A 19,741-nucleotide genomic window follows, 5' to 3' on the forward strand; every position below is an offset into this window, starting at 1 on the left:
TTAATTGATAATATTTATTTAAAGCATTGTATTTAATTTGTACTATTTTTATTTATACTATCATTAAATTTACTATAGTTTTATAGTAGAATTATATTATGTATTGTGTTATATATATTTTAAGTGAGAAATATATTTTATATTATACTAATATACTAATATAGTATTTATATTATAATATATTATATATATTATACTAATATTATTATACTCATAGTATTATTATACTAATAATATACTATAATAATACCATTATACTATATAATTTATAGTAGTATTATAGTATAATAGTATTATTAGTAGTATAATTATCTCATTTTATTAATTTATAGTCTTTAATTTATAATATTTTAATTTATAGTATTATTAATTTTAGTATAATGGCAGTACAGTAGAATTGTTTTATGTTATATGTATTTTAAGTGATAAAATACATATATCGTTATATTACTATTTTACAAATAGTATTATTGTACTAATAGTATAGTATAATAATACTGTTACACTATATAATATATATTAGTTTTCTAGTATAATAGTATCATTATTAGTATAATTATGTAGTTTTATTAATTTATAGTATTTTATTTAATTTGTAGTGTTTTAATTTATGATATTATTAACTTTTATAACATAGAGATTTTTAGTTAAGGCCCTATTTTAAACTGCTGTGGCAGAACCCACAATGATGAACTTGCTAAGTTCTTTATTTTATCTGCTGCAGAAGTGCCCCTTTCATCCCAGGGTGCAGGAGCCTGCTGAGCTCACCAGGATGAACTTCCCAAGCCCTGGGACCAGCTCAGGTCCCTGGTAATTAATTGAAAGTTAATTAATCAGAAGTACTCCACACAAACAGGTTGCCAACCCTTGCCAGATGCCCCATGCCTGTTATTGAAGAAGAATGGTTGTAGCTGTATACTGAGGGTAAAATCCAAATTCTGAAGCCAAGACTTCAGCTAAATTTAAAATATCAGTAAGAATTTCATATAAAATTCTCTTCTTTTAACAAACTCAGTTTTAAATGATAATTTGTCTTATGTCAATGAACTCTCTGGATTTAATTTGAATTTTCGGTTCTTAATTTGAATTTTCTGTTCTCTTTTAAAGCTTATATCTGAGATTATTGACATTTGCATGATAAAATATCCTTACTGTAGGCAATTTATCCATTTGGTTGTTGGTTTCTGAACTCCTACATTTATGTTGTCTTCAACTGAATTGAGCATGATAGGACTGAGATTATAGATGAGGGAAGCTGCTTATTCTATGGCTCTTTAGCTTTTAAAAGCTAAAGCAATACCATCTTTCATCAATTTGGATATTCTTGAATTACATTGTAATTTGACTTAATGGAGAAATAATGAGAAAGTGAGTGGGAGCAGAGGATGCATGCTCACCCTCTGAAATAAAAAATAAACAGTGTAGGAATTAAATAGCAAGGGACACAAAAATTACAGCAGATTCCATTGATGTCTTTTCCTCTAATAAAATGAAATATATTCTGTTCAGCCAATATGCCTGTGGTAATTGGCATCACCAATCATATTTCAAAGGAGCACTATGAATGAGATTTGCCAGCAAAGAACAGTGAATTAAATGACTGCATGTGAGGAGCACAGACAGACTTTCCCCCTCATTTATTCAAGATTGAACGTAATAACCAAGGAAAACTGATATAACTAACCACTTCTGACTCCTGTAAATTGATATGGGATGGAGCTGTCAGCTTCTAATCAGATTAAGTCCTTTCTTAGGCCATTTTTAATCTGAGTTCCACCATGAGGTTTTGCTTTAGGGGAAAATAAACTGCTTGGTGTTCAGATAGGAAACATTATTGATTTAATAAGATGACCAAAAGATATTCCACTGGTAACCAAACCTTTTAGTTGTAGTGTGTTTACTCTGAGTGCCTTTTCACTTGTCCTTTACAGTATTTTGGATATTGTGAGAAAAATGGGAGTTGGTGTATTAGATTGCCTTAAAACTTTAAATTTAATATTATAGCATGTTTGTTCTCTTGAGTAACTGTGGTACAGGAAAGCATTTAATGTAGTCATTAACATAAAAAGTCATGCACATAGGCAGAAATGTAATTTTTATGAGGCACATTATAATGCCTCTGATTGCATACAAAACCAAAAGAATACCAGGAAACACAGGCAAAGCAGTAGCAACAAATAGAAACAGGTAAGGAAATAGACCAACCTTTACTGTAGCTAAAAGTTCCACATAGCTCCAAAATTAAAAATCAAAAAGGAAAAAGATTAGAAATTTTCAGACACCCAAAATGATCAGTGAGAGCTCTCAATTATCATTTCTGTTACAATGAAGTAATTTACATTCTGATGCATTACAGATGTCAGCATTTTTCTGGGTTTACTGCTCCATACTGCAGCTGGAGGCTTACAGTTTTCCATCTCCTTGGTTTCTCAACCTCTATAGCTTATGCTATTACAATCCCCCTTATGCTAACTTAAATCTACCTAATATCCCAATAATGCTTGAATTCTAAAACCTGATTATCCTTTCCACTTCTGCAAGGGATGAAATGATGATCCTCTTTTGAGAGGTGATGAAGGAGCAATACCAATAATCCTGGCTTTCTTTGGATTCCACTGGAGCTCTGTGCCATCAGAGGTCCCCAAGATTTTGGGGAAAAAAAATTAGAATAAAATAAGTGAAAGGGATTTTATGCAGCCTCAAGTTTTTGAACAGCAAATGAAGCATTTTATTTTCTATGTGGATCTCCTTTTGTTACTGTTGTGCAGGAATGATTTAGGCTTTGGAATGGTGTGGGTGATGCTTTAGGAAAGAGAAGCTCCACTGAGTGGTTAGGGTGGGGCAAACACCACTGAATGCCTTCCCTCCTAAACTGGGGCTACTTTCTAAGGATATTTGGGAGCAAGAGCCATATTTCCTTTCCCTCCCTTTCCAGGAACCTTACATGTGAAAACACAACAACCTAGAAATTCCAAAAGCCAATCTAAACTGGTTTTTTAATCTTCTTTTCTACTGTGATTTATTTCTCCTTACCTAATAGCTTCTTTCTGGTTGTGGGCAGCTGTCAAAAAATATAAAAATTTTTGATAGTAAATTGACCAACAGACACAGTATAACTCTGAGATTCTGATTTATTCCCTCTAAGTTCTACAGCAGATTTTAGTCTTCAATCTGTGGGTTAAAGCCAGATTGTGATAATATGTACTCTTGGTATTTTCCTTCATCTGGTTATACTTTTAATATTTGTTAATTATATTTATTTATTAGTTATTTTTATTTAGTTAGTTATTTGCCTAGTTTTCTGGATAGAATACAAACTAACTCCATATAATAAATGTAACTCTGTACATTTCTATTTATGTGCTAACTTTAATTGCTATTTCAGCATCCAAAAGAAGCAAGATTCAGCTACCACAGATACTGCTCTTTCTCCTCCAGAGAAATGTAAGAGTCAGGTTTTGATAGAGGTGTTTTGCATGCAATCTAGAAAAGGTATGTGGTTACTAATTTCTTGTATTCAATTAGAAATTACTAATTCCATCACAGTGTAGGTTTACAATGTTCTTTGCTATACCTTCTGACTTCAAAGAATTGATTCCTACATGAATTCAGAAGCAGGAATTTAACATATTTGAAATTCTCACTGAAGCAAACACACATTCTCCTGATAATCAAAGATTTTTTTATTTGACTTTATTAAAAATATGTTTTCCATTTCATAAGAGCCACAGATGTCTTAAAAATGGTAAATGCATGATAACATCCATTAATTCTTTCAACAGATAAAAGTTAATCTAAAAGAAATTTCTGTGACACTATTTTGGAATCAAATTAATTTTTCCATGCCTTAGGAAGCTTTGTCATCAAATTCATGGCTGTAGCTTCCAGGGGCTGTTGTCACTTGTAATATTTTCTTTTTAGTGTGGCATAGGCTGCTTTCTCTTCAGTAGAAAACAAGCAATAAACTGTCAAAACAAATAGAACACAAAACCCAAAGAAGTTCTTCAAGTAAGTGAGTTAAGAGGTCTGTTTCAGAAAGTTAAAATGTATGAGAAACTTGCTTTTACTGTTCCATTCCACTTTAAAAACATGCAAACAAGAAGTGATATTGAGTTTGGATTAATAATCAAAACCTGATTGTTACTAATTCATTACTCTTCCATCTCATCATTTTTCCATCTCATCTGCAAGCAGATTGCAGGCCTGATGAAAAGGGCTCATTTTGCCAGAACACTCACTTAAAATCTCACCTACTTTCCTTAGAGAAAATTTTCCATAATGCTATTTTCCAGTGTGGGTGAGCTAGCCTAACATTTTGAGTGGAAATGAGATCCCCAGATTCTCTCTTGTTCCCCACTGGCAATTCCTCCAGAATGGCATCTCTCATTTGTAAATCTCTCATTTCTAAAGGTACAAAAAGTCATCCAGCTATAGGAAATCTTCCTTTTGTCCTAGCATGGGGAGAAAGAAATCCCAGCTTGCAAGGAAATATCTATTAGTTCTCCTCACTGAGTTTCTCCAATTGGGGTTTCATTTAGTTTCCTATTTATACGTTGAAATGAACAAAAAAAAAGAAGTACAAATCTTTGTTGTGTCCAGTTCTACAGTAACCCAATGGTTAAGGGAAAGGTAAGTGCCTAAACTTACAGTACATTATCAGTTACTCATAAAAACAAATGTTATCATAGTTCAGTATTTAACTAAAAAGGTGTTTGAAATTGTCTGAATAATGAGATTTCTGTAACAAAATAAACAAAGTTGAAGGCACTTTTGTCTTCAGTCTTAAGTGGAAATTTGTCAAGTAAATTACATATCTTTCCCTCAAAAATACTTCAACTTCTGAAGAAATATTCCCTATGGTTAAATCTTAAATAGATTGTTTGGTTAAGCCATGACTTGTGGATCTGGTTGCCACGTACCACAATTTTTAACAAACCCAGTCATTCCTGAAAGGCATTTATAAATTTACATCAGGTATTTGAAAGCCACAAATCAGAATGCAGTATGTTTTTAGATGAATGAGAAGCCATGCTGTTATTAAAGTGGGAAGATACAAAGAGCTCAGAGGCTGACAGCATCCCATGGAAGGTGCATTTCCTGCTGCTCCAGGATCAGGAGGGAGATCCAGAGGTAAATCAGCAGTGACAGGTCAGTGACCACAGTGCACACTCAGCAGCCTCAAGAGAACTCTGTTTGCCTGCACATCTCAGGCTTTTCTTGTCTAAAGGGCTTTCCTGTCCATAATTAACAGGAGGATTCCAGAGCCATCAAGCATTTACTTGCAAGGTGTTCTCAAGCAAAATAAGGAATAACTCACGCTGTGACTGAATAGCTCCCTTTCTGAGAGTGGGCTGTGGGTTTGGGCAGAGTGGCACATAAATTGAAGTCTCTGACACTTTAATGCTGCTACAGCAGCTTCAAATCAATTATAGAAGAAGCAGAGATATACACTGCAAGATTGCAAAATATGCAAATCCAGCTCGGGAGTTTGTTGTTTCTCTTATCTCTCTAGAATTTATATGCTTATGGTTTTGCTGACAGAATAACCTTAGATTTACACATATTATACATTATGGATAGCCTCATTCCATGGCCTTCTTTCTCTGGGTTGTTTTATGAACAAAATTTGATTTCTTATGTGTGGACAAAAGCTGTTCAGTTTCCTTAATAGACCATTAATGTTTTTCTAAAAATAAAATATTAGCATTTAAATGTAGGCTGAAAGAAGTTTAGAAAACAATGTTGTTTCCAGACTGCTCACTTCTTAAACAATGTCTAATTTAAGAACAATGAAAAAGTCAATATTATGATGCAGTTACGATTATTGTAATTTTCTTTCATGCCAAAAATCTTGGTTTACCCCTAAGCCTTACTAACAGTGCCCATCTCTGCTTGAAGAACAGACTGCTCAGCATGTCATTAGCCAAAAAATCAATTTTACTGTCACTTTACCCAGTTTAGGATCAGGTTGGAAGCTGTATTTCTGGGAGAAGTTTGGCCAGAAACAGAAATGCTGTGATTGTCACATATTTATCAGCTATGACACTGTCCACAGCAACATGAAAGATCCTCTATTCTCAAGGGCTTGGTTCTCAGAAAATTGTCAAAGAGGACTCTCTCTGTGCACAGGAAGCAAGTTCAAATTTGAGGAGAAGTTCCTCATGCTCAGTGCCTTATCTAGCAAAGTTATGTATGGGAAGTTCACCACAGGGAAGTCAAGCTCATACACTTGGCTAAGATGAAGCCTAAGCCCAAACCAGCATCTCAGCAAGGAGAAAAACACAGAAATATGCGTTGTAAACAAAGAATGGCAGAAAAAATGGCAACCATCATGGATCTTTTTACACCCAGGAAAAAGGGAAAATACTAAAATTTGTACTCTTAAGCAGTTGTAGAGAAAAAAGAGCTTTGTATACAGTTTACAGAACTGATCTTTGGAGAAATGCTGCTCTCCATATAAAATATCCCAGAACTGCCCATAATTCCACAGGACTTCCTCAGAAAATATTTTCCATTGAGGGGTGTGTAAGTCTTTAACTTTTTGGGGTTTTTTGTGTTGATGAGAAGGCACCTGTACACCAGCACAGGATCAAAATGTTGTTACAATGGAAGAAAAAGTGGCAAGCAGTGTGACTACCACAGAAATGCAGAATCTTCCACAATTTCTGTTTTCTAGATAAAACAATTTGCCATGCTCAGTGTCAGAGGGTGATGCAGCCATTTAGAGCAGCTGTATCTTTAGGCAAATTTAAATGCCAGCTGTCTTCACTGGGACTCTTTTCTGCTTAAAATTAAGGACATCTTCAAATCTTGGAGAATACAAAACTGACCTTAAGTGCTTCTTTTTCAGTACCACAATGGTTAAGCCAGTCGCAGTTGTTCATGTTGTTAGCATTTGCTCAAAGACAGATCACTGAGGCTTGATAATTCAGTTAGAAACTCACCTTATCAAATGAGATACTGCCTATCAGAGGTGGAGTTTTATATCACCAGCTCAGTCCCCACTGGAACATTACCCTGGCATTTCTGGACTCATGGAAAACTACATTTTGAGAATTTTATTCTTTTTCCAAGGCACATTGCTGTAGAAAATCAACAAACATATTACTAATATTCAAGCAGGCTTAGTTTGAGTGTCACATTTCATTGAAATTCCAAACCCTAGCAACATATTCTTTTGTAAAGGAAACACTGATTCCAAGGAACATTCTATTTCCACAAGTCAGGAAGGAAAAAAGAAAACTTGATGTTATTCCCTTTAAGGATTCATCTTGCTTTTATTCATTATTATTGGATCCTGAAAAAAAGTAAAAGGTACTACATTTAGGTGACTTTAGAGGACCTAAAATACGTCAGTAGTATTTTCTTCAAAGGTGAGATTGGAAAAGTTACCATGATGATACCCACAAGAAGAAATGCTTTAACACTGAGAAGTTACCAGTTAGAATTTTTACTTGTCTTTCTTCCTTTGATGTAAAAAAAAAAACAACCCACCTTTTGAAATATGAATGTAGACTTAAAACCAGCAAAACTGCTTAAAAAATATAGTGGAAGACTTAACCTTTTGACTTCTGGCAAATGTCCCCAAACTTACTGAACCTTTTCAAGGTGACTCAGCGAAATGAGTTCAAAGAAATTGTCTCATCGGCAGCTAAGAGTTGAAGCAGGCCTTTAATTTGAAAGGTTTTCTCTGCCTTTCCATCCTCCTCTTTCATCCTGTGATGTTCCCTTCTTTTTCCCAAACGTGGTTATTTCTCCCATCTTTGCCACCTTCCCATGGGGCAGTTCCTGTCAGGTCACTCCTTTCATTCCCAGCTGAGTCAACCCTTCCTCAGCTGAAAGTGCCAGCAGTGAGCAGGGAAATTCTGCCTGCAGAAATGCTGTGTCAGCAGAGCCTGAGCCTGCTGCTGGAACCTTGGAAATCATGAAAGGATACATGAAAAAGATGAAAGTAAATCACTGTCAACACCTCACACAAAAATTTTTATATCAATTTATATTTTTGTAAAAATACAACTTAAGAATATTTTTGTGTTTTTAAAATTCGTATCAATTTTATTGATACAAATAAATTTTATTTATTTATATCATTTTTGTATCTGTAAACTGTATACAAACCTTTTTCTCTACAGCTGCTTGAGAGTACAAATTTTAATATTTTTCCTTTTTCCTGGGTGGCTACTCATTTGCATATTCAATATTCAAACTGTGCAAAAATGAAACACTGAGAAATTCTTAGAAGATTTTGGAAGTGATTTTTGATCAAGAATCTGTCATTTGGGAAAAAAAAAGTAGGCAGCTCTACCAGACACTGGGCCTTACATTTGCTTAACAGTAATAAACTTATTTAGGCTATCACAGTCACAAGTGGTATCATAGAAATCTGTTCAAACCTTAAAAAATAATATAAAGGGAAATTTAACTGTCATCTGTGTCCATTCTAATAATTTAAGTATCACAGTAATTGAATGGAGAGTGTTTGGTGATGTTGTTTCACCTAAAATTGTACAGTAACTAACACTACCTGGTGTTAGTTACTATATATCCCGGGTTTTCTGCTTGAAGAAGATAGAACAAAAAACCAAAAAACAAACCCAAACAAAAAAACCACTAGCCAAAGCAAAAAAAAAAACCAAAACAAAACAAAATAACCCCAAAAAAACTACAACAAAAAACGCAACACATTTGTCCCACCACAGGGTATAAGAGCTTTTTACAGTGAATTCAGTAGCTGGAATATGCTAAGGAAATAGAGCCCAAAAAGCAATAGAGTACAGAATTTATGAATATTAGGTGAAGAAACCATTAAGATTAAAAAGGAGGTTATTTAACAATAATCAAACACTAATAGCAGGGTTGGTGATATTTCTTACCCTCTCAGCTACAAATGCGTTGAATCAGGTATCATAAGCTCTAAAATACATGAATATATTCAACTACAATTGCTCAAGTTACCATTACTACAGCTTTCATTTGGAGGTGCTTCAAGCTGGTCAGCTCCAGAAAAAAGTGTTCTGGTATAGGGGCCTGAGTAAATATAAATACATGTATTGCAGTAAAAGATCTTTGTATTGTATAGACAGCCGAGAGCTGTGGCAGCCTGAAAGCTGGGACTCTAGAAATATGATATACAACAATATGAATTACAACATCTGGTGACCCCAATGTGATGGAGATATGTAGCCTGAGAGCTGTGGAGGAATATGCAGCCTGGAGAGCTGAGGAAGAGCTGCAGCCATAAGAAAACACAGAGAAGGTATGAGACCCTAGAAGTATGAAATACAACAATATGAATTACAACATTCTGGCATATAACCAATCCCTCTGGCCTTTGCTGGCATGGGCACAAGAGACTTTAACTCTACCACCACCAGTAATGAAGGGCTGGGACTATTTTTGGGCCAAGAATGATTTATTGCTCAGATGAACATCAGTCCCAGAGGCTGGGAGGTTTTAGAGGAGCAAGAACTGGGCCATAGCTCAGAGCAGTCACAGGTTCTTTGTTACAAGGCAATACAGAACTTTCTAACCCAACAAACAGCTGCCACAGGGTTTATTTTGCTTTTCTAACCTATCACCTTTAATTCTGCTGCACAGTCAATGCTTTTGTCCAATGGGCTTTTAACTCACATGCACACGTGAGCTTCTATTAAAACTTCTAAACTCTGAGCTGCTCCATACAACCACACCCCTACATTATAAACCCTTCACCATCTTACCCATACAGTTTCTCACTTAAGGCATATTTTTTCTTACAACTATAGAAGCATAAGTTTATAATTTTTCTGCTTAATGTCTGTGTGTTGTATTTTTACATCAATCCAAGCTTCTTCCAACGCTGCAGACCAAACCTTTCAGTGTCTGTGGCAGTTTCTGTTTTTCTGATTCCCACAAACCCCACCAGCAAAATAATGAAATAATAAAAGATCTGAAGGAAAATATTTTAGAGGACACAGAATAAGGAAAATCAAAACTTCTGAAAGTAGAATGAACCGACTTTGTGGTTTAGGTGGGTCCAGACCTGTTCTGCATTTCCCCATCTGTGGAACACATCATGAAGGCCCTTCCAGAAATGCAGAGATGTGTAGAAATTCCAGAGATGTGTAGGAAACATCTGCAGAGAGCAGGGCATCCCTGGAAACACAGCCACAGTTCTCTGCTGTGCACTCACTGCAAAGAGTTCATCAAGGCAGTGCCAGCAGGCTTCTGGCTGGTTAAGCCTCCAATTTTAATTGAAGTGCCTTCAGCTGGTGATAAAATCTGTCTTTTTAAACAGGCAAACTGCACAGCTCCTGTAGCAAGTTAAATTCAAGTTGGAGTTGCATTCAGGATAATTACATGGAGTTGGATCTAATTGATTTAGTTGAAACGTGGATTTTATTCACCAAAGTGTTGCAAAATGTAATTATGGTTTTTTTTTCCATTTCCTATTTCTCTCCTCTTTTTTTTTTCCCCCATCATGTTGTTCCTTTCAGAATAATTAATTTCTAAGGAATAAGGCATGAGAAGAATTTTCTGGTTGAAAATTGAGGTTCTTCAGAGTTTCCATATATATAGAAAATTAGTCTAAAGGCTAAACTTAATTCACATTATCAATTTTGTACTGCCAAAACCATTCAGGACTATGGGAAATTTTGAGAAATATATTACAGTAATTTATAAAACAGTAATACCAGTGATCATTAGAGTGATCACTGTGGAGAATCAAAGATTCTCCATCTTTGTATGCAATTAAAGAAGGAATGAGATGAAGTAGATTTTTCAAAGATATTCACCAACTGAAACATGGTTTTAAAACAAGAAAATCGTGACAAACTTTAGAAGTATGAAATAGTCTCATTACAATACACATAGCAGTCATGTATAAATAGAAATAAAGGACAATTTTTGTGGGAGAGTGAAAATAGACTCTAGGCATTCTATAAATCTACTAATATGAAAGAAATTACAATTAATAAAGCAATAACATTCTTAATTAAAGAGGTAGAATGAGGATACCTTTTAACAGTTCCAGGCTGTTTTAAATACTTCCTTGGTGTGACTGGGACAATATGACAATATGGTGAGAAAGCAATTATTGATCTGCAGTTGCAAAAGTGATATTCAGGGTGAAAAAAGGAATTTTGAGATGTTCAGCAACAAAAGCTAACAAATGCAGCAAAAAATTGTTCTTTGAAGTGTGCATGTTATTCCAAACAAGTATTCTCTAAGGTGTGTATGCTATTAAAAACATTTTAAAATAAAATTTTTCTACCCAAAATAAACATCAGTTGAAACATGACCAATGCTCCATCTTCCAGCAGTGTATCGTAAAACTTCTTCTCTTGACACTTAGTGACAAAGGAATGCAATTTTATTACTTGGCCAGATAGCTCAGGTTTCTGTTCACTCTTAGTAAAAAAAACCTTTTTTTAATAACATTTATAAAACTTTATTACAGAGTTATGAGAATAAAATTGGATTTCATAACTCACACAAGATCTTGAGGGACCGGCATCTATAAGCTTTTAAATCAGTATTAAACTTATTGCATTTATTCTACTAAAATGTGTTTTTCTTCCAATTTCTCTGAAAACTTTAACCATATTATTTCATTCCTTGGACAGGTTAGATTGTCTTTGGCAACCATTTAAAAAGTTATTTCATTTTTTAAAAATCCTATAATTAGTTGATAAGTTAATTGGAATTTACAGGCATTTTTTTGTGCACAAATCAGATTTGCAAGTAGGTATCTAAATCTAGGTGGTACAAATATCTCCTCACAAGGAATTTCTGGAGAGTGTTCTTGCATATCCTGTCTCTAAATGAAGTTTAATTCACTAAAAGGCAGGCTTATTGTAGTTCTAGATTTGAAAAGTGGAAGCAAATTAGCATGAATGATGTAACTTACCTGAGACTAAAAAGCTTCACTGGTTAAACACAGCCTTGTTTGAAAAGTCAAGAAATGTTACAAGATCATCTGCATCATATCCAAAATTATTTTTATTTTCTTATTTTATTTTATATTATTTTTTATTTTATTAGGGATACTAGGCAAGTTCCTCACAGAGGTAAATTAGAAATGCTCCAATTAAGTCCATCTCACTGTGACTTTAAACCCTGTAATTGAAAACAAATCTGTTTCTTTTTGGGGCTGCTTTTTTCTGAAATGGGATTTCTGTATCATACAGATGCTAGGATCCAGTAACTGCATGATTCTGAAAATTCCTTCTCTTCAGTTCATCTCTGTTAAGTAAGGCTGCACAAAACTGGTTATCCAGAAGGGAATATCTAGATTTTATTTCTTGAATCCATACCTGAAATAACTTGCTCCCTTGTTTTAAGGAAAAATTTAAAATTCAGAGTCATGACTAGACCAGGCTCATCCATTTCAGGTTTCATGAAGAAAACACAGAAAGAGCAAAAAAATTCTGGGTAGAGATTATTCAGATAAAAAAAAAAAATTAAGGAAGAAAAAATAGGTTTTAAAAAGACAAAATAAGGGATGACAAAGAATATTCTCTAACTCTTTTCCCTACTGTGTGAAAATATAGAGTGAAGGGGAATATATGCAAAAGCTTGACTGAACACAAGAATGTGTGTTTTTATCCTGTTATTGTTATCTTATTTCTAGAGTCCCATACCTTCTCGGTGATATTTCTTGGGGGCAGTTCTTCACAGCACAGACTTCTTCTGCTGCTTGTCGCTGCTTCTTAGGACTCCTTCCAGGCTCTCCCTGACTGGCCAAGCCCACCCCCTTTTATCCCAGTTATCTTCACTAGCTGCAGCTGCAGCCCATCAAGAACAACTGGGGTTTATCAGGGCAAGGCCTATATACAGATATTCAAATACAATACAGATATTCAAATACAATACAGATATTCAAATACAATACAGATATTTTACTAGGACTCCTATTATATTTCCCCCTTCTCTTTTTCTTACAGGTTTTATATATTCTACTTACATCTGTAAAATACATATATTTTCCCAGCCCTCAACTGTACAATACAATACAACTAGGACTCCTACTATATTGTCCCCCTTTTTACAGAAACATATTTAGAGGGACACAATACACTACATATATTCTACCACAGCTCTTGGCTGCACAACACATATATTTACCATGACTCAAAGTCAATGTTTCCCCACAGCTCCTTGATTCAAAGGCCATAATCTAACACAGCTCCTTGATTCAATAGCCATACTTCTCCACAGCTCTAAGCAGTCCCACAGCTCTTGGCTGTCTTTTCTTCTGCAACTCTCAGGCTGCCTAATCTCTTCGACAGCTCTTGGCTGCCGCAGCTCTCAGCTGCCTATCTTCTATCACGTCAGGGTCACCACTTGTTCTTATCCTATTATCGCTATCTTATTTCTAGACTCCTGTGCCTTCTTGGGGGCAGTTCTTCACAGAACAGACTTCTTCTGCTTGTTGCTGCTTCTTAGTCAGGACTCCTTCCAGGCTCTTCCTAACTGGCCAAGCCCACCCCCTTTTATCCCAGTTATCTTCACTAGCTGCAGCTGCAGCCCATCAAGACCAACCGGGGCTTATCAGGGCAAGGCCTATATACAGATATTCAAATACAATACAGATATTCAAATACAATACAGATATTCAAATACAATACAGATATTTTACTAGGCCTCCTACAAGAAATGTGGAACCCCAAGACACACGTTTCTTATGGCTGTGGATGTCTGGGTACACCTGCCTGGAGCTGGCTCCAGGTTAACAGCCCATTTCCCAGCTGCACTTCAGCAGGCTTCACTCATTTCATATTTTTAGCACAATTGCCTAGTCTTGTATTTCCTTCTTGCATTGAGAGTTTTGTCAAATTCATCCATTATCATGAGAAAACAATTTCCAACCCGTGACACGATACATCCTTACACTAAAGACTGAAGATCCAGGACATGCTCAGATGGCAGATTTCCCCACTGGGGATAACACACAGATATCCAAGCCATGACTGAAAATGGCAAGGTTACAGATGAAATGGTGCCATGCACATTAGGAAGAAAACTTTCATGTAGTTTAATGCAGTTTTTAACTTGATAAAGCTTTTCGAAATACTCAAAAGACCTGGCTGGAAGCTATGGTTCTCCAGCTTATATTGTTTAGTACGATTGAAGGAGGTATAACTCAATAGTCTAGACATGTATTTTAATTTAAATAGTTTTGATCTCATTATTTGAGATTCTGGTTAAAGTTTTTAGGGTATATTAGGAAGAAAAAATTATCAAAAAGGAACAAATAGGATGTTCTTAAAAGTCACTTTGATTCTATGTTAGATCTCATTATTAAAAGTATAAAAGAGAAATCATTTTCCACAGAAAAAAGCTAAATCTGATGCCCACAGTGTTCTATTACAGAGACAGCAGCAAGTGTACAATGATAAGTCTCTGATCTTCATATTATTTTAAGATAATTGAAGTTGATGGGGTTATTCTAATGTAACTGAGAGTGAGGCCCAGGCTTTTGAAATATCTACTTAAAAATCATGAGAGTAGTTTTAAGAACAGGACCCTCTATAATGACACATAATTTTGATTATTCCAGAATTGCAACCCCCTGACAGCCAAGAGGTTTATTGACATTTGAGAGGAATTTTGTAGTAATTTGGGATGAGACCTCTGAATTGTTTTTGATGATGCAGTTTATTTTTCTTATGTTTTATAGAAGCGAGAAGAGTGAGTTCAGCTCACATCTTTAAAAAGTCACAAACACCCTTGTTACAAGACTTTTAAAGAATCTATTAATCAATAAAATACTGCTAACAAAGATATTTATATTTTTAACTTAATCCTTAAATATTTTGTCCTATGAACTTATACTACAGTGTAAACTTTCTTAGCTAATCATATTATGACACACAAACTTCCAGTAATACATTCTAAACTCCTGGTTAATGGCAAAGAACAATGAAACCTATCCTTTGTAGATGTTTTTCACAGATTTTACTTCTCTTTCTAGAAGTAGATATATTTAAATCAAGAGATGCACTAGTGCACCTTCTCCTATGAGCAAGGCTTTCAAGGATAAAACAATTAGTAATAGCAACATGCTTTTTGGATTTGGAAATAATTTATTACCTTGAAATATGCTATTTTTGTATGTTTACCATCTGACACCTAGAATTACTGCAGAATCTCTAAATAGTAAGTTCTTGTTTTTAAAAACGTTCAACAAGAAAGACTACATGTGGGTGGTGTCTTTGGCACCAAATTCAATTCTCTTAGTCTCTGTCTCTCATAATTTACATGATTATTAATTCCAGTAACAGTCTGGCATGGATGTAGCATGTATTTCTATACTATTGCTGGTTTGTGCATTCTTTACTATAAAAACTTCTTTGTTTGGCAGAATCTCCACTGGAGTTTTGTTTGGAGTTCTTGACTCCTTTGGATACACTGCGTTCCTCCCCCATCTCAAATGGGAAGAAACAACCCATGGCATAAGATGCCAAGGATTTTTCTCTTACTTAAATCATACAAATGATTCATTTACCAGGTTTAAGCAGAAATAGACCTTTTATTCATAGTTCCAGCTACTCTAATATAGTGTCTGATCCCATACACCTTTAGTATATTTAGTAAATCCATACATACCAGATTCTAAGTGTTCTTTGGTTCATGCAGCACCTTTTATTAAACTATATCTTTTTAACAGTTTCATTAAAGTAGAACAATTGCTTTAAAGTTAATATTAAAACTTGTTTCTGATAATAAATGTAGGAAGAAGGGAATGCTCTCAGTTCTAGGTGCCAACAAGAGGCAGGGGAATTGCAGCAATTCCTACTGAGATTTTTGTTACTTCTCTTATGGTAATGATTCACAAATAAACAGAGATCATTTCCTATCCCTTCCATTGCAATCTTCAGAGATTCTGTCAGGAATGGGCTCAGGAGGAAGAACCCAAGATATGAAAGGTTAATAAATTCTCTTTTTTTTTTTTTTTTATAAAAAAGGACTGATACTCGTGGTATTTTGAGGTTGAGATTGAAGGTACTCGAGACAGTAGTTTGTGTTTGGACTTGGGTGTTAATTATTTCTTATTAGTAAAACAATCTTACAACTATGAAGTTGGCAGCTTTTCATTACTAAGGCACAAAATGGCTAACTATTTCTTCTAAACTATTTCTTTCTTGTTACAAGGTCTTTTAAGACTAAACTATTTAATTAAGAAAAGACAGATCATTTTCCCTTTTAATTTAATAACTGATCTCTTGAAGCTTGCAAGGCAGACTTTTCTCTCTAATTACAAAATATTGCCCAACTCATGAAGAAGAAGGTAAAGAAGGACAACTTGCCTTCACCTCAAAACCTCTGTCTTGCTTCATATTTATTTCTATGTTCTAAGTGTTGTACCTTGTGATATTACACACTTCTAACCAACTTACACACATGTAATCTCAATACTATCAATTAATTTTAAGCCTGTTCCATGACCTCAATGTTATCTTGTGGGTCTGTGGCTTTAAGTACAGAAAGTTTCAAATTCTCAGCATCCAAGATTCCAACATGGTAGGATTCAAGTAGCTTTTATATTGATCATAACACTTGCAGGATTTGCTATAGTATATTAAAAGCTACAACTGTTATTGGGAAGACAGGAAATGCACTATTGCATTTCTGAAATACATATTGAAGGAAAGTACAACAGAATACAAGCATATGTTCATATTCTAAAATATAATTGTTGGGAAATAGTACGTGCTACTCTGATATCTCACCTCTCTAACAACATGCACAAAACACCAAGAATGCTTAGGGCCCCCAAGCCCAACAATATGACTTTTTTTGTTCAGTCCTTAAAATACAGAATAATGACCATTACAGATTTCTGCCTTATCCTGACATCTAAAACCCTCATGGAAAACACACCAAAGCAGCTAATAATGATAGCACAGAGCATGGACACTTTTAAAACCCAAAAAGAAGGCAGAATTAGGAGGCAACACATTATTGTTATATTTTTTTAATTGCCATGTGGTGAATAGGGAGGCTGCGCCACGTATTTCTGCATCCTCCGCAAGGTTGATGCCGGACTGAAAAACCCCTTCAGATTTAGTTATTAATTTTTTTTTTACTATTGCAGTGAGCGTGTTCCAGCTGGTATCACAGCCCAGGAGTGCTGGGACACACAAAGCACAACTCTGCGGAGCAGTTCTTCGGAGTGCAGAAGTTTTGTGGGTGCTGTGGGGCTGCTGAAGGAGGGGATCGCGTTAATTATGGTTTGTAACCCCTGTACTCGCGTTAATTATGGTTTGTAACCCCTGTACTGTCCCTGTCCTTGTCCCTGGTCCCTTCTCTCTCTCTCTGCCCCATTCCAGAGCTGCATCCTCTCGCACCCGCGGCTTTCCGCGGCTCCCGTGCTGCTGAGCCGGGCACTTCAGCCCTTTCTCCTCTTTAAATCGTGTTTTGATTGCCACACCTCTCGCTTTGCTGTCGGTCTATAAGCAGCCAGAGCGCTCGGGCGGATGCGGGGTCACTTCTAGCAAAGTGACAGTCTGTCATCCCCCGCCAAATCTGCTGGCGCACGGTGTTCTGTCGGACCGCCTGGCTACGGGATGACCCCATTAATTCAGAGCATGACTCAACAATCTCAGACCCCCTTCTGGCCTTTCCCCGTCCCTCGGGAAGGCCCGGACACGCTCTGCGGTGCTCGGGACCCCCATTTGTCGCCCGCTTTATCCATCGCTGTCACCGGGCACGGATCGCCCCAGCGCCGCCAGGTGGCGCGTGGGGGCCGGGCCCGTGCGCGCTGGGCGGGGCGACCCCGCGGGCCGGGTCTGACTGAGGGGTGGGGGACCGGGCCGAGGGACAGGGGATGGGGCTGAGGGTCGGGGGACAGGGCTGAGGAACAGTGCTGAGGGACAGTGCTGAGGGATGGCGGACAGGGCTGAGGGACGGGGGACAGGGCTGAGGAACAGTGCTGAGGGACAGTGCTGAGGGACAGGGGACAGGGCTGAGGGACGGGGGACAGGGCTGAGGAACAGTGCTGAGGAACAGTGCTGAGGGACAGTGCTGAGGGATGGCGGACAGGGCTGAGGGACAGGGGACAGGGCTGAGGGACGGGGGACAGGGCTGAGGAACAGTGCTGAGGGACAGTGCTGAGGGATGGCGGACAGGGCTGAGGGACAGGGGATCGGGCTGAGGGACGGGGGACAGGGCTGAGAGATCGGGCTGAGGGACGGGGGACAAGGCTGAGAGACGGGGATCAGTGCTGAAGGGCAGTACTGAGGGACGGGGGACAGGGCTGAGGGACAGTGCTGAAGGACAAGGGACAGGGCTGAGAGACTGGGCTGAGGGATGGGAGACAGGGGACCTGGCTGAGGGACCGGACAACGCTGAGGGGCCGGGCTGAGGGACGTGGCTGTGGGATGGGACCGGGCTGAGGGGCCGGACAGGGCTGAGGGACTGGACAGGGCTGAGGGGCATCGCTACCCAACGGCGGGAAGTGAGCACTGCAGGCTTTTCTGGCAGAGTTTGTTTCCAGTTTATGTCCAGGGCCACTCACTTTACTTTTTCCAAACTCCTATGAGTTTCGATGGGTCGTGGTAAAGATGAACTAGGGGATGGGGATTTGCTGCATTTGTCTGTAGACAGGCTTTGCCTTTAGGTGCCGGTGAACATCTCCACAATCTTGTCCTTAATATGTTCCAGTCTCGAGTTCATATTTTTCAGTAGCCTCTTCCTGCCTTGTTAGTTGTGTCTTGAAGGTCTCCGCCAGACCTAGCTGAGTTGTTCCCAAGTGCACAAACACAGCTCGTCTCCTAGGTGGGCACGCATTTAAAATAATCTATATTCTTTGGCAGGAGCCGGCCCCGGTGAGCTGTTTCATTCCCTCGGGAGCTGAGGGAGCGCTTCCCTGGGCTGTGGAAGTGCAGGGAGCGCCATGGACACGGGCAGGCACGCAGCAGCTCTGCTGGCCGGGCAGTAAAGGTTTTATGGTTTAATGTCTCCTGCGTTGAAGTCTTCTTGGACAGAGAACAATATACTCGTATCTTAATATACGGCTGCACTAAAGCTTCAATGACTGGTTTATTTCAAATGTGAGTTCATTAGCCCGTTTGTATACAGTGAAATAGACAGCAACTGCGTTTGTTTCTCAGGCGTTGCTTTTGGGGGTAGCAAGGCTGCAGGGCACAGATGGGCTGAGACACTGGTTGTGGGCTGGAATATTTGTGCATCAAATATTACTGAAATACTACTGTTCAGAGGGAATGGACTCCAAAGTGACTGTGCCTTTTGTGTGTGTGTGTGTGTGATTTTTTTTTTCATTTTTGTTTTTTCCCCAAACACCACCCCCTTCCCTCCCACACCCCTACATTTGATGTGAGCCTTTTCTTAAAATGATTTTTAGGGTAGGGTATGGCGCTGTCACAGTCAGCACATACAGCACGAGTTTATGCCTTTGGGGCTTAAAGACTGATTGCAAGATAGGTTGCTCAGGCAGACATTGTCTATTTACGAGATACTCAAGGACTCCATTTTCTTAATGTGTTTTCTCTCTTCTCAGCCTGTTACAGGAAGCAGTCTGCAATTTGTGTCCTGTGAGTGCTCTCCATTGAGCCAGGCATGATCTGGGCTTTGACATAGAGTTTCTAGTGAACTGAACATATGTGAATATATATATGGCTAAATTGTTTTGCCTTGCTGAAGGTGACAGTAGGTATTCTGAAATTGCTCCTTATTTGGTATAATGAGACCTTTCTGGTCTCTCTTTGCCTCTCAGGCACACCAGAGTTATTAACCA

The 19,741-nt window shown here is 37.6% G+C and overlaps 1 protein-coding gene across 1 annotated transcript; it reads right to left on the reverse strand.

Annotated features, from left to right (window-relative positions):
- Positions 1 to 17,685: 17,685 nt before the first annotated feature.
- LOC132074209 (uncharacterized) lies at positions 17,686 to 18,423 on the reverse strand. The gene has a single exon (XM_059473836.1). The coding sequence runs from the start codon at positions 18,421 to 18,423 to the stop codon at positions 17,686 to 17,688; it is 738 nt and encodes a 245-aa protein (XP_059329819.1).
- Between the last annotated feature and the right edge of the window lie 1,318 nt (positions 18,424 to 19,741).

The sequence above is a fragment of the Ammospiza nelsoni genome, chromosome 6 (assembly GCF_027579445.1).
Source record: "Ammospiza nelsoni isolate bAmmNel1 chromosome 6, bAmmNel1.pri, whole genome shotgun sequence".
In the NCBI taxonomy this organism is placed as follows: Eukaryota; Metazoa; Chordata; class Aves; order Passeriformes; family Passerellidae; genus Ammospiza; species Ammospiza nelsoni.

Coding starts and splice junctions, on each gene's coding strand:
- LOC132074209 (XM_059473836.1), bottom strand. CDS start 18,423: ATGCCCCTCAGCCCTGTCCAGTCCCTCAGCCCTGTCCGGCCCCTCAGC.